The sequence below is a fragment of the Panthera leo genome, chromosome B4 (assembly GCF_018350215.1).
Source record: "Panthera leo isolate Ple1 chromosome B4, P.leo_Ple1_pat1.1, whole genome shotgun sequence".
Taxonomy (NCBI): domain Eukaryota; kingdom Metazoa; phylum Chordata; class Mammalia; order Carnivora; family Felidae; genus Panthera; species Panthera leo.
The window spans coordinates 103,736,909-103,753,112 of record NC_056685.1 but is presented as its reverse complement, the minus strand read 5'-3'; the positions used below and the strand labels follow the sequence as shown (position 1 = coordinate 103,753,112).

The following is a 16,204-nucleotide window of genomic DNA, read 5'->3' as shown; positions in this document are numbered from 1 at the left end:
GTTGGTTTGCTCTGCTTGAAGTTTACTTTGCTTTCATCAAAAACAGACTCTTGCAAACGGCTGATGCATGAACCCATGGCACCTCATTCACATTATTAAACATAATTTATAAAATCCTGGAAAGGACAGTTTTGGCTAATGTCCACATCTAGGAAGAACAATACTCATCTGCATGATTTGTGTTTCTTTACTCTTCTATTCTCAAAGCAAAGAATTTGTTTAGTTAGAAGATGAATTCGGACTAAAAGGTCCTTAGTAAATGGAAATTAACTCCACAGTCTCCCTACATGTTTGAATATTGCAAGTTTTGTATTTCATCTTAGAAACCCAGATTCATCAGATATTTTCACCTCTGACCAAGGCAGAAGGCCTTAAATAAACAAGCACAACTATGAGAAGAGAATTAAACAAACACAAAGCCAATAGTAATTTCCCAATTAGTATTATTTCCTTCTGTGGACATTAGACTTGTGTTATATACCTCACAAAGGAAGACAGCCATTCTGAAGGAGAGACCACTTTGAAATAGCAGTCACAAAATTATTTCTATTTGGTAGACATTAAAAGAAAAAAAAATAGCCCCACTCTCTTTATTAAGACAATTGCCTAGAACCATTATTTCTTTTCAGGGTTGTAGCTATCATGGCCCTCAAAATTAGTTCCAGTATAACCCGTGATCTTTGTTCTACATGTCTTCTAACTTGTTAATATCATGGAACATATTAAAAAATTCAGGAGGAATTTATTGCAACTAAAATTAGTGAAGAAGCTCTTCAGCACTTGGAGGGGGAAAAAATCCTCTATCCTGAATTCTCTGGGAGCAATCTTTGCTTCAAAAACAGAAACACCATGGGGAGCTGCTTTTGTTACAGGCTTCATCTAAGGAGGAATACACAGCAACTTGAAAGTACAGTCGAATCACAACGGAATAAGTTTTCATTAGTAACTTGGTCTAGCGGGAAGGGATAGGAGTGGCTGATGTCTGAGAGAAAGAAGGTCTACTAGTATGTTCAGGATCCCTTTACGCAGGGGATAATCTTTCTCATCTGAGATTTTTGTACTCAATCATCCAAGTTCCTCTAAAGCCCTTTTCTCCGTTTGCAGTTGCCTCATCAAGACTGCAGAGGTTAGACAACTCCACTGTTCGCACATACTCATGTTGACAAGCCACTCAAAGGAGGCAGCACTGACTTGCTGTGAGTAGCTTTCCTCGGCTGACAAAAAAACAAACCACCCAAAAATGGAACCGACATAGAGTAGTAAATCCACACGATACTCTCTGGTATGGCCTGGCAGTACAGAGGGGAGATGACACTTTTGGACTGCTAGAGGGTGGAAGAGGAGTCTTAATATCGTAGCTCTTAATCTCATCTTTCTGATCACCATCTGTCTGCTCTGATTTAAGGTCCATCTGTTGGAGGCCTATCACTATCTTATTACACATCAGCAGGTCGCAGCCCCAGCCACCGCCATCTACTTTTCAGTAGCATTTTATACGGACGCACATAGCGTTTTATTGAAGAGAATTCGGCACTCACAGAGTAACACACTTTTAAGTGAATATTTTATATAGGGAAAGTTAAAGCAAGCAGAAAGTGATTCTAGTAGGTACACGGAATCAACTAGCAGCAAAAGCAGGTAAATGATGTAGAGGTAGTTTATTATTAGAAGCCAACGTATGACTGATAATTTTGAATTTCAGTGTATTGTTTTTCATCACTGATTTATATTTGCTGAAAACAAATATGAGCTTTAAGGATCTGGGGCTCACAGCATAGGAACAAAGTGAAATTCTAAGAATGGCAAATAGGACTAAAACCTTGATATATAATTATAAGGTATTAGGCATTTGTATTTAGAGAAATACTGGCTGATGGGATCTACTTCCAAGTCCATACAAAAATGGAGTTTTTTTGAAAAACGGTGGTAGTAAGCCTGTGGTTTCCTAGGCTGTACATGTCAAATGCTCATAAAACTTGTTTAACCTAAAACTGAGTTTTACCAAAATATTTGCCATTTATAATAAATTAATATTTTGGAAAAAGACTTTTTAGAGCAATATTTAGAACCCAGTGCGCGCACAGGGACAGGGAGAAGAAGCAGTTACAGGCAGAGGAACAGCTCATCTTGTGTTGTTTATTCATCGCCTTGAATGAAAGCTCCATGCAATTTCTTGTTGGTCTTTGGGGCCTACTATGGGAGCTGGTGTGCTGCCTTATTTGGGTCACTGTTTGAAGCTGCTGATAAAATAAAAAGCTTTAAGAGATTTAATTTCAGAATGTAAAACCCTAACATTAAAAATTTAATTATGGTATACAATTTGGCATCTAATTAGGCATGATCTAAAGTATATAATGATTTGGCTAAATAAGAGGCTTTCCAAAATACTGTTTGTAATAGCTTCTACACATAACATGATAATTTCCCCAGGAACTGAATACTTCACTAATTTACAAATGACTAATATGTTGAATAGGGCTCGCTTCTTAGTTTTTGACTGATGGGTAGAATTACTCTTTAGCTATTTGCAGTTTGTATTTTGTGCATGGCATTCTAGTTCATATTTCCTAATTTTTACCATTAAATAAGATAAAGGTATTTGTTTACAATAACCCAATCAAGGACAGCCAGTTTCTGTTTTGACGAAACATTAACACTTTTATTATTAAAATAATTCAGAACATATTATTTATCATTTCATTTGTGTCAGAAATAGAAATTGTGAGCTTTTTCTAAGTATATTATGACAGGAAGAATCAGTGATGCCACATCACTAATCTAGACACTGATCCAGATCCTTTGAAATATGGTGTTTTTGTCACAAGTAAACAAAGATGTCTTTTCAGGGGCGCCTGTGTGGCTCAGTCGGTTGAGCGTCCAACTCTTGTTTTTGGCTCAGGTCATGATCTCATTGTTTGTCAGTTAGAGCCCCACTTTGGGCTTGGAGCTGACAGCATAGAGACTGCTTGGGATTCTCTCTCTCCCTCTCAGCTTGCCCTTCCCCCTGCCCAATTTCAAAAAAAAAAAAAAAAAGAAAGAAAAGAAAAAAATAAAGGTGTCTTCTTTTTAAGAGCTCTAAAAGATATGAACTAGAATAAGAATCCATTCCATGAAAGAAGTCAACTCAACCGAATTTACTGATGAGCAAGCTGCAGATTTTTCAAAAGGACTGCTCACATTTTCTATGAATACCTTTGTTTATATTTACTGCCATGCTTTCCACAAACTTGAGCAAATCTTGTGATTTATTAAATTGGCTTGCACAAAGTTGGAGAAGGAGCAAATGTTAATTATGTCCAGCTATCGGCCAGATCCTAGATGGCGTTCCGTTTGTAGACTCCTAGGATGGAAGTAGGCAGGCTCCATGGAGGAGTCTCACTGGTGGCACAGGGGGACTTTCCAGTCCGGGAGCTGACAGCAGACTAACACTGTTCATTAAATATTTCAGATGTCGTCTTTTCAGCCTACTCTACCTAAAGTGCACTACCATCTATGAAGACAAACAGTAAAAACCTTTGTGAAGACTGAATTCTAAGGAAACAACCACCAGTGGTTTATTATGCTGAAAATGTGATTTTGGGGGACTCAGATATTAAGTTTGATTAGTTTACTACAATTGTAAGAAAATGCTTAAGTCATTTGAATAATAAGCATCATCCACGTCATAAATTCTGTACAACAGATGCTTTTATGAAATGGAGCCACTCGTTTTTTCATGTTTTATTGTAAAATACTAGGCATTTATGTATTACTGTGTATGTATTTCTTTTTAAATGTGTAAGTCTTATGTAAATGGATATAAATATGATTTTTAAAAAAATAAAATATATGGTTCATGGAGTCTCGAGTGCAAACATTTGGCAATTCCAAGCACCGTTTGTATTTTACCATTCCACCATTTTTACAGTTTCTGAATTGTAACAGTCAAATCGATATGTTTCTCCTTCAAGTCTGTCAATACTTAAAGCTGAAAACCTGCCTCTGATCATGTAAAAAGGAATGATTTAACCTGGAACTGGAGCCAAAAATAGTCCTTTAAAGGCAATCAGGGATGTCCTATATCTTTAGAAATAGCACTGTGATGGCTCGATCTCCTTTTCAACACAAAACAAAGCTAAACTGTTTACAAGAGTCAAGAGCAAATATTTAAAAAAATAATTTATAAGGAATAAACAGCATCTTCTCTTGTTATCTGTGGACCAAGAAAAAAGAGAAAAAACAACAAAAAAAAAACTTCTTTACTAAGAACCACATGTTCATCAGATATCTCGAACCGCCAGCCGGCACTGTTCAGTGAATGTCAACCACTGCAGAGTCTGAGGCTCATTTCCATTGAAAAAAAACAAAAAACCCAGAAACCTTTCCCTTTTGTCAATGTAACAGGGCATTAGCCAGACTCATGTCTAATGTTATAAGCTTCTAGCCAAGATGGCCTTGTTGCGACTTCCCTGAAGTCAGTCTTATCAGAGGAAATAAATGAAAGACAGAATGATTAACATATATAGTGTATAAAAGTATAGAAGAGTAATCTCTTCCCTGTGGCTTTATTTGGTGGTGTTACTGTTGTTTATTCTTTGTTTATACGGGAGATTTCAAAGTAAAACCTATTTAATAATACCATTTATCTAACTGCTGATTTTCTGCTGCTTGATCTTATGAAGCGCAAGACCTGTCATTAGTAATTTCCTTTTTGTATTTAATTTGCTGTTTGCACGTACATTTGTTTTGATGTCTATTTTTGTTTAACAGATTCAGTCAAAAGGTAATGGTAACAGAAACCCTCTCCATTGTCAATAAAAAAAAAAAATACTTCCAGTTCTCTGTTTAATCTTTGTTTTCTAGTCACATAATATTTAATTTAAACTATAATGAAAATTGGTCTTCTAGTGACTCTCAGTCTATTTTTTACCTTCAAAAGTGAGTCTGCCACAAGAGGGAGCACTGAACTTGCGTATGAAGGTGATTTTTAAAATTTTCTGGAAATGTTGCCTGAGCAGAAACAATGCAAAGGAGCTTTCTCAGCTCATCTGATCACTGGGATCTTGACTTAGGGAAATGAAATATAATACAGAAACTATGATATTATAACAACACACTAGATCTGTATCTACTCTCAATACATGACTCAGAGAATATCCAGTAAGAAATGTTACTCGTTTATAATAGATTCTAATGTATAGAGAGAAAAAGATCTAGCTATTCCCTCAAAAAAAAAAAAAAAAAAAAAAACATAAAATACTCTTCAACTTATAGTATAATTTCTGCCAGAATCTAAAATCCATTTACTGGAGTAAGCTCAGAATCTCAATATTTTTCCTTCTGACCAGTTATCAAACTTATGAATTTTCACATTTGTAATGATGAGAGCCTTCCCAAATACAATTTTATATAAACAAAAGTGCTCCTTAGATATAAAGCAGATCTTTTATATATTTAATGTATTGTCTGGAGCAAAATAACTGGAAAACACTTTTCCATAGATTTGAAAGAAAATCTTATTTAAATTTTTCCAATGTCTTACAGTAAAATATTCTACGAAAATACCAAGAAAAGGTCATGAGGACTTTATTTCAGAAAATACAATGATTGTATTTTTGGTAACATTATATCGTTATTTTTAAAGATACATTTAATCCAGAATATTCTAGGTACTATCTACTGAAAGTGCTTTATGGTAAGAGAAAATTCCTTTTTTTTTCCTACCAAATTTTAGGCAGTCCAACAACTCAAGTGTATCTTTCTTGCCCCACTTTTAGTCACATGAAAGTAACAGTACTTCCTCAGACTCTTCGGAGGAGATAAATTTCCTCAACCAGATGCAGGAACAGTACTTCCTCCCCAGTCTCATGCACCGAGTTATTGGAAAATAACTTGAGCCTGCTTGCTAATGTGTCCCTTCAGAATTGATTGCTAGGAAAAATGTGCAAGAGGTCCACAGATACACCCTTCACACAGTTCTCGGATCTGCCTTTGTTTAATCCTCACAAATGAACAACGGTAACATTCAGCTAAAGAATTTGCCATTTCAAATTGACGGGATGTTACACGAAAAAATAATTCTTATATTCTTAACAAGAATATATTACTTAAGATTACAGTTGTGATAATGAGTAAAATGTACCCAACAGAAGGGACACTTTAAGGAACTTCACAGCTTCAAATTATAAGTTGAATGTCTATCTAGTTGGTTTAATGCAGGCTACCGAAACTAAGAGAACAATTAGCTGAAAAAATTTTCAGGTGTAACAATCAAGAAGCCAATTTAAGCAAAGAGGACTTTACTTTGAGAAGCCATTGATTTATAGCTTATGGTCCAAAAAAAAAAAAAAAGAAAAACCTATCATTTTCATAATGTCTTTATATATAAGTTGTAAGCATTTTTTATGAAATAAACAAGTAAATAAGCTCTCTGTTATCTCTCACATATATTTCATATACCCAGACTATCATGTTAGGACAGCTGCTCTTAAAAAATAATTTTCCTGATGGACTGAAAGATTGGGAAATACTTTAAGCACCATCAAAGACTCAATGGGCATGGTATATATATATTTTTTAGTTTAAATGTATTCTTCGATAACTGATAGCATGTAGAATCCTAAGTAAATCATATATTTAATTATCTACTCTGGCTAATTGGTACATTACCATAAACTTATTAACAAAGATTCATTTTCAGGAATTTTTCTTAAATTCTCAATAGTTTTAGATAAGTTTAAATGGAAACATGTGTTTGAATGTCACAATGTGTTTTTAGTGAGCTATTATTAAAAAATTAGAGATTTCACATAAAAATCTAGATTTGGGATTACTAAAAACTCCAGGTCTTCAGCATAATATAAAAACTTTTACATTTCTTCCTTAAGAGTTTTCCTTGTCAGTTTACTGCATTTTTGTGTCATTTCCTTGTTTTTATAGGAAGCTGGAATCATTAAGTGTACGGTCAACTAAGAACCTGAGACAGGAGGAACTCCAAAGCGCTCTCACCTCCCTGACAAACAGACTGGATTAAATGACCTCTAGGATCTGTCAGGCATGTGATTTCCCTTGACAAGGTCAAAATGACCCGAGGGCAGAGCTGTATCCTGGTATCTAAGCTTCCCTCAGGAAATGTAGGTCTAGATGGATGCTCGTATTTCAAAGTCATCGGTCTAGGTGATTCCCTAAAACCTCCCATTTTATCTATTTTTTTTTTTAATAACCATGCATGGGGACATCTCAAGAATGTTAGAAAATATTCAGAATTTCTATAAGAAAAATTATCATTATTTTCTGACTTCAACTTGAGTTTTAGGTTTTGGGTCAAAGCTACAGATTCCTCATTTCAGGAAGTACTCTATGTTAATATGCCACTTTCAATTAAAATATTTGAGGGAGTAAGCTTTTTAAAATCATACATTAGCTATATTTTTCCTAAATTAAAGTGATAGACAATCTACAATGAACCATGTTCCAGGCAACCGAAAAAGATGCTAATTGGGTCTAATTAAACAGAAGGCACAGGTCTTCTTCTAGTCTTCAAGTACTATTTTTTTTTTTTTTTAGACCAAGCTTTATAATTCACATTTCGGGTTGCAAGTAATTTCTACTTAAATATTTATTTATGGGAAAGAATTCAAAAAATTTGACTCCAGTTAGAAAATTGACTCAAATTGAGGCAAAATAGGAAAAAAGAAAGTCATGATGCCTGCTTCAGCACTTCTTCTATGTGCCCAAAAATGCTGGGGTCTTCAATTGTAGGTGTTATCTGGAAAGAAAAAACAAGAGATGAATGTTCGTCCCTGAACCCCTTCCATCTCTCTATAATTAAACAATTACATGCAATGTTGTATTCCCCATTATCTTATAATATGCATATAAAAATGTTGAAAACAAAGGAACTCTGATTTTAATATTTTAAAATATAATTTGTAGTCTTCCAGAATAATAAACTGTTCATTTAGCAAAACTATTGGTCCTAAATGATGGGGTTTGGGGGTGTTGGTGAGGGTTTGGAGCCAATGGCCAGGAAAGAATTCTCGAAGAAGTCTTGGTGTCAAAAAGGTGATTTTATTAAAGGACAGGACCCACGGGCACAAAGAGCTGCACTGGGGTTGTGAGGAGTGACTGTTTATTATATACTGTTGGGGGAGGCAAAGTCAAGAGGAAGTTTCTTAAAGGGATTTCCACATGCTAAAGAGGATTTACAGATTATTGGAAGCCTACCTATTGTCAAGCTAAGGTTGTTTTTCCCTCTAGCAAAGCATTATCATTAAGATAGGGACTTCACAGAAATTAGGTTATTGATAAAATGGTCTTTTTCTTGTAATATTACTAAGATATTTGTAAACTGATGGAGACTCTATCAGTTTAGCCATTTGTTTTATGTCCTTTCCTTTGTTCTTGGGCAGCCAGGAGTGCCTGAGGAATGTGTCACATAGCCCGCGTGGGGGGTGGGGGAGTTGGGGCAAGTCAACTTGCCTTATGCTCCTTCATCACTAAGTGGTACTTTCTCTAGAATCCCTCTAATGAGCCTTTCTTTGTGCCTCTTTTGAATTTTTTTTTTTTTTTTTTTTTTACATTTTCTCATACAACTATTTACTGTTGCATCACCTTCTAGTAGATATTGGTGATTAGATACATACACTTGAATTAGCCTAACACTTTCCAAAATAATTTTCACTCAAAATAGAAATAATTAGAATATATATCAATTAGAGCTATAGAGTATATATGAATGAGAACTATATAACCAGCATATATATTATATATATGATACATACACATATATATATCATATATATCTGCACATATACAGCATGTATATAACCAGCATGCATAACCAGTCTCAATTGTTTGCTTTCTCATTCAGTAATAGCCATTAATGACTATAATGAAGGAAGATGTGTCTTTAATTCATTAAGACTGCATTTCCACTAGTTGTTTGCATTTAACTGACATACTGATAGTAAAAGTATTTTCACACACTGGTTCCTATAATCTCAAAGCATATGGTTTTAATTAATATGTGTTTCCACAACCCTCATTCCTAGAGAGTGGTTATGCATTTTCCCCCTTAACATTAAAAAAAAAAAAAAAATGTAAAAACATTTCAGAACCTGGCGTTGAACATTTTGGATAATTTACCTTATATGGCTTGCCGTTGACCAGGGCAGACAGAGCTGACCGGGGAATTTTTCCAGATCTCGTTTTGGGTAACTGTTTCACAAACACTGCATTTCGAAAAGCAGCCACAGGGCCAATGCTCTGTCTAACATGGTTCACAATTTCTTCCAAAACTTGTTCCTCTGTTGTATTAATATCTAGGGAGAAAGTTCAGGTAGATAAGCACTGAATTAACTAGGGTTAATCATTCAGGGCCCAAACACTCTGGGAGAACAAAGATCTCTCACCTTTTCTCAACACGCAGAGTGCTAAGGGGACATGACCTTTCAAAGGATCTTCCTTACCAACAACAGCACAGTCAGCTACCATGCCATGGGAGAGGACCGACTGTAATAAGGAAAGCATTCATTTAGAAAACCTATGTGTGTGTATATATATATATACACACACATAAGTATATGTATAAGAATATGTATAAGTATAAGAATATATAAAGAGAATATATATTCTCTCTATATATATTTATATAAATTCTCTGTATAAGTATATGTATAAGAATATATAGAGAGAGATACGGACATACGTATTTCAATCGGAAAAAAAAAAGTACACGTCAGAGAACTCAAACCTTATAGCTGCCTGCGTGAAAGTTACTACTAATTCACAGTTCGTATCATTATAGCCAGGGTGAATGAATGATTAGGACCCCCACGGCAGTCACTCACAAAAGGCTAACAGTGATTAAGACAAATTGCTTAGCTTACCTGGAAAGTAGGAGAATTGTTTCTTCACCTCACTTGTTTATTAATGAAGTCAGGGCAGGTATGCAGTGAGAACACACTGCAGTGTGCATCCGAAATAAAAGGGCCTCATGGTGATTTAGCGTTAGTGCTGGCTACCATAAACGCACTTTCCAGAGAAATCCAAGGCAGCCCCATGACTAAACGGATTTTATTTCTGTATCTGTTACTAAGCAATGAACAGAGCATCTCTTTTCTTGAATGACCACCCATCCAGAGAGGATTTTCCAACTTCAAAGAAAAGGCTGGAGATAGCATGAAGCCCTGACTTCAGATAATCACCCCTGTCAGGGAGCCATTTTCATACTGCTTACTCTAAGCTCTAAATATCTTAAAGAACAAAGCAGCTATCAATCTAGAATCACAAGAAACCACAGAGTAACCACATGAAATACAGAAGCTTAGGGTTAAAAAAACACTTCTGCTGTGATGGTACTTTTAAAAATGATTGTTCAAAATGTCCTCTTCTGAGAGAGTAATAGGTATTTCAGTGACTGCAAATCTCTAATAGCTAGAGAAAACAGTGGGCAATATACCAACAGCCCATTTGACACTTCTTATTCTTTATTCTTTCAACAAATATTTACCAAATCCTTCTATGTTCCAACTACTGCACCAGGCTCAATGCTGAGCAAAAATAGGTGCTTACAGTCTAATAGATGAGAACAATCTTAATAAACAATCACTAATATTTGTTATTGTGAATGTCTAAATATAAAAGTGGTAAGGGCTCTGGGGAAATAACGGGGTTTTTATATGAAAGCTATAGCAAAAGCCTCCAAAATAACTTAGGTTTTTATGTGAAATACAGAGCAAAAGCAGAAGGACAGGGGTCTCAGAGAAGCCTTCAGGAAATGACAATGAGCTCAGGTGTCAAGGATGAGTAGACACTGATTAGGCAAGGAGAAAGGGTGGGGCAAATCCCTGAGGAGAGACTTCACACAAAACATTTGAACCTGAAAGAAACTAATGTGGCAGGAGAGCAGCAAGGCTGAGAGAGGCGCAAGAGGAAAGGAAGCTGTACAGGTAGAAAGGGACTGTGCTAAAGACTTCCAATTTAGTAGAGTTGGAAAAGCGATGAAGCAATTTCAAGAGTTGAGGAGGAGATACAAGATCTTTGTGGATTTTTTTTAACAGACTTTATTTCTTGGAGTAGTTTTAGATTCATAGCAAAATTGAATGGAAAGCACAGAGTTGTCATTTCTCTCCCGCCCCCATATATGCGCAGCCTCCCTCACTCTCAAGATCCCTCACTAGAGTGGTGTATTTGTTAGAATTGACGAACCAACATCAACACGTCATTCTCGCCCTCGTCGACAGTTTACATTAGTGTTCACTCTTCGTGTTGTACATTCTATGGATCTTATGAAATGTGTGCACCATTATATTGCATTTTACAGAATAGTTTCACTGCCCTAAAATATCTCCTGTGTTCTGCTTATTCATCCTTACTTCCTGCTAGCCCTTGGCAAACACTGATCTTTTCAGTGTCTCCAAAGTCCTTTTCCAGAACGCTGGAATCATATAGTATGTAGTCTTTTCAGATTGGCTTCTTTCGCTTCAGATTGTATTTTGAAACACAAACTTACTTTGGGTTCACTGTGGAGAACAAATAGACGATTGTTAAGGGTGAGTATTACAATTTATTCAAATCACCCATGAGGCTACAAGTAGACTAAGGCTATGACAATGGGTAATGGGATTCTAGAGTTTCTTTAAAGGTAAAATGAACATATTTTTATGATAAATTGGATATGGAGCAAGAAGAAGGTAGGGAAGTTATGGATGATTCTATGTTCTTTGGCTTGAACAGATGTTTGGATAGTGGTGCCATTTTCTAAGCCAGAAAATACTAGTGAAGGCTAAGCTTGGAAGGAATGATCATGTATTAAGTATTGGAGATGTTCCACTGAGGCATCTTTGAGATATCTAAGTCAAAGTAGTTGAGTCTGATGGGAGTCTTAATCTGGAGATGCACATTTAAATGTCATTAATGCATAAATGGTAACAAAAGCTACAGATAAAGATTAGATTATTTAGGGAGATTGGGGCACCTGGATGGCTCAGTTGGTTCAGTATCTAACTTCAGCTCAGGTCATGATCTCACGGTTTGTGGGTTCAAACCCCACATCAGGCTCTGTGCTGACGGCTCAGAGCCTGGAGCCTTCTTTGGCTTCTGTGTCTCCCTCTCTCACTGCCTTTCGCCTGCTCATGTTCTGTCTCTCTCTGTCTCTCAAAAATAAATGTTAAAAAAATAAAAAATAAATTAGGGAGAAAGCAATAAGAAGATGAAGGCCTTAAGGAACTCTGACATTTAATGGCTACATGAAAAAGGAGAAGCTGACAAACGAGACGAAAAAGGCACAACCAGAGAGACAGGAAAAACACAGCAGAATCTGGGACATGATGCTTTCCAGTCCCGAAGTTTCCAGGAAAATCTTTTTTTTCTTTTAATTACACCAAGTTGAAAATGAGTCCTGGAAGACTCAGCGAACGACTAGAATGTTGGGTGCAAACGACTACCTCCCACTGCCCCTGATTAAGCACAGAAATCAACATTTCTCCCATATCCTGTTGTTACCATCCACTTTGAAGGACTGAGTTATAAGAGTTGCCAGCCACATAGTTTTTGACTCTTCTAGTGCTGACGATAGGATGTGTTCAACAAATTATTTTCTGTGGTACATATTTTATTCACTTCATTGCTGAGATAGAGCTGTGTACTGCATCTTCCATTAGTTGGGTCTGACTAAAAAGCTCCTGCAAAACACGTACTATACAGACCACACAACACCATCTTCTCCCAGTGCTTCAGTTGGAACTCTCAAAATGCTTCCAACGGCTTCCCATTTGTTAAGATCTTATTTATGTGTTAGGTGCAGATGCTAGAGACAAATTTCATTGCCAGAGATCTGTACTGGGAGTTAGTATACTCAGTCTGTGGAGACAATATTTTGTCGATGGCAGATAGGATGTCGATTTGGTGGGCCCGATCCTGTACTTCTGGCTTAGGATTCCCTTCATGGGTGGAGAAAAACTTTTTTCTGGCTAACCAGAGTTTTGATTGTCAAAGAAGAAATTGTTAAAGTGTTCATTGGTGCCATAAGCCTCTCTACCTTAGTTTTTTAAATGCCAATGTATCTGCTCAAATTACTATTAAAAAAAATCTGATCATCCAGGTATTTTGTCACCTAACCAGTGTAATTTTAACTAAATCAAACATCAAAACTTCTAGTTTGCCATTCATTCACCGTATTGTTTTAATTTCACCACGTTTCTACCCTCAGTATTAGTATGTTTAGAAGTGGATGGAGGGGGGTTCCTGGGTGACTCAGTTGGTTAAGCATCCAACTTCAGCTCAGGTCATGATCTCACGGCTCTTGAGTTCGAGCCCCATGTCAGGCTCTGTGCTGACAACTCCGAGCCTGGAGCCTGCTTCTCTCTGCCCCTCCCCTGGTCACTTTCTCTCTCTCTCTCTCTCTCTCTCTCTCTCAAAAATAAATAAACATTTAAAAAAATTTTTTTAAAGATGTGGATGGGGAAATCTGACTGGTTTTCCATATGGGCAGAGTATTTTAAAATCAGAATATATAACACAGTTTTCTACAGTATCAGAGTTTCACATTTTTTCCTAGTTTGTAGATAAGCTCTTAAAAATCTGTGAAAAACATAATCATTTACCAGAATTTTATGTCATCTATAAACAAGGTTCATTATTATACTGGATAAAATATTATATTAATACATCAGTATTGAAAAGATGCCATAAAGGAAGGGGGGGGGGGATGGCTTTCTATGTTGGCTCCATAAATAATATTTACATGCCAAATAATGATTTCAACAACTGAATCATTAAAAAGGAAAGCATCAAATTATGTCTTGGCAACATTTAAGGGACAGAAACCAAACAAATGTCTTGGGGGGCTAAAAATATCCAGAGCCATTTTCATATATTTTCTCCACATAAAATCCATAAGCCTCTGTGATTAACTGGCATTTAAGAACTGAAAAACTAACACAACTTAAAAGGTAATTGTCTCAACCAAAAGTGTGCAATGGTTCCAATTTACGACTTTTCGTCTTTAGGATGGTCTGAAAGCAATATGAGTTCAGTAGAAACTATGCTTCAAATTTTGAATTGTGGTCTTTTCCTAGGCTAGGATATGTGGTACAATCCTTTCTTGAGACACTGGGCAGTGGGGGAAGCCTCGGTGCCCAGACAGCCAAGTGATCATAGGGTAAACAACTGATACACTTACAACCACTCTCTACCCATACCACCATTCTCTTTTTCATTTTCAGTACCATAGCCAATAAATTACACGAGCTATTCAACACTTTGCTATAAAGTATATTTTACATAAGATGATTTTGCCCAACTGTAGGCTGATGTGAGTGTTCTGAGCATGTTTAAGGTAAGGTAGGCTAAGTTATGATGTTGGGCAGGTTAAGTGTATTAAATGCATTTTCAACTTATGATCTTTTCAATTTACAATAAGTTTATCAAGACATAATGTCTTCTCAAATTGAGGAATATCTGTATAATGTTAGGATAACAGTCCTTGTAAATGCTTGTCATTTGTTGTTTCTGGGGTACTGTCATTTCTGGGTAAATTTTAATGGATTTGGAAGGTTTTGTGGCTTTAGTGAGCTGAATTATACAGATCTCTTAATTATGTTTTTAAGTAGTTTAATCTTAGAAGTATTAGTTTAAATCAAGCACTTTCATAAAATGCAAGGAGCCAGTTTTGGTGGGAGATTGTGTCTGCAGTAGGGAAAAGAAGAATGCTTTTTCATTCCCTCTGATGTTGGAGTCAGATTCTACATTATTATCAGTAATCATATTCATACTCAGGAAAATGTTCAGTAATTTTACAACTATTTAAATCCAGTAATCATTTAATGCTGAGTAGAACAGAAATTACATGGCATCTTTGTTGAATATACACTTTATGGAAACATATTCAATCCTGAAGAAATCACTCCTAAAAATAGCAAACAAAATAGTCAGCTTGGAAAACAAACAGTGAAACTATGGTTAGAATAAACTTCCAAAGGGCAAATTGCAATGAACACTGCCCTAGGCTTTAAGTGCAGTATTTTAATGCCAGATTTCCAAGTTCCCAACAATACCAGTGGGATTATTTTAAGCTACAAGTGAATGAATGAAATCAGAGAGCCTAATTTGTTCCCTGGAGGTGTCTATGCATGATAGCCTGCCCACAGCGGCGAAAGAGCACCAAGCAAGAAGGACCGCATTGGCTCCTGGTAATTTTGGCTCATAAGACCTGAACTAGCAGACTTCAGACCCAATTTTCTTAAGAACACCTTGAACTTCCACCAAAATATTCCAAGTGTCTAGCTAGATGCCAGACTTTCAAAGATCAACTTTTCAAATAGATACAATTGTTCTTTAATAGTTACAGAAGGCCCTAACAGGTGTTGAGATCTGCAAGGATAAGATCCTCTTAAATTTATAAAAGCTATTCTAGAACTCTTGTTTTCTTATGATGAGAACAGAAAAGAACATAGTTTCCTAAAATGTTTTTGATGTAGTAACTTTAATAGAATTTGTTTGATTAGTCTTATGTAATGCACTTGTCATATTTTACTTTAAGAAACTGGGAAGGCACAGATTTTCACTATATACAAAAGCAATATTCAGTCTATTTTTAATTATTACAGATGACACTCCCATGCATTAAGACCCTCAAATCCTATTTCAAAAACTCAAAACAGAATTCAGCATTCAGAATTGACAATTGAGAATCCTAATGGGAATCCTGGAAAGCATCTACATGTAAAGTAAGGTTTGGACACTTTAATAAAAGTTGGTTATGTCATCAATAAAAACATTTCACATACATATTAATTATCAATATGTTAAGCAATTTTTATAGGATGTGGGAAAAAGCCAGTAAAAAATGTTAGTTCCCAACTCTTTAAAGGATGTCGTCATAAAGAAACAAACCTGATATGAATTGAGTTATTAACTTCCTTATTAGACGTAAGTATACAATAGAGTTAATCATTTAATTTATACAAAGGGAGACATTCACTTCAAGAAGGCTTGAAGGCTGGCAGGTGTCCTATTATGTGCTGTAATTACTCCAAGATCTAGTGACAAAATTCTTGTTGGGAAGCATGGATTCCAGCATGCTTTTTTTTTTTTTTTTTCCTATTTTGTCATTTTAACTATCTTCTGCCTGCCTCATTCTCTGATTACATACGGTGAGGATGTCAGTAGAAACTTATATTTAAATAGATTGATACTTCCCTTTTTATTCTAAAAATAAAAG

The 16,204-nt window shown here is 35.8% G+C and overlaps 2 protein-coding genes across 4 annotated transcripts in view; one reads left to right on the top strand and one right to left on the bottom strand.

The window, feature by feature from the left end:
- Positions 1-7,002, top strand: part of PPFIA2 (PTPRF interacting protein alpha 2) — a 481,896-nt gene extending 474,894 nt beyond the window's left edge. The window contains exons 31-32 of one of the 3 annotated variants that reach the window (XM_042947254.1): positions 1,105-1,196; positions 3,449-4,830. In XM_042947254.1, coding sequence (XP_042803188.1) covers positions 1,105-1,163 — 59 coding nt within the window. In that variant the 3' untranslated portion in view covers positions 1,164-1,196; positions 3,449-4,830. Of the gene's footprint in view, positions 1-1,104; positions 1,197-3,448; positions 4,831-6,918 lie in introns of those variants that run through there. The other 2 variants (XM_042947253.1, XM_042947252.1) reach the window with 2 other exon arrangements.
- The window catches only part of ACSS3 (acyl-CoA synthetase short chain family member 3), a 160,283-nt gene continuing 149,548 nt past the window's right edge, over positions 5,470-16,204 (bottom strand). The window contains exons 14-16 of the mRNA XM_042947255.1: positions 9,393-9,492; positions 9,127-9,302; positions 5,470-7,747 (exon numbers count right to left, since the gene is read on the bottom strand). Coding sequence (XP_042803189.1) covers positions 7,679-7,747; positions 9,127-9,302; positions 9,393-9,492 — 345 coding nt within the window. The 3' untranslated portion in view covers positions 5,470-7,678. The remainder of the gene's footprint in view (positions 7,748-9,126; positions 9,303-9,392; positions 9,493-16,204) is intronic.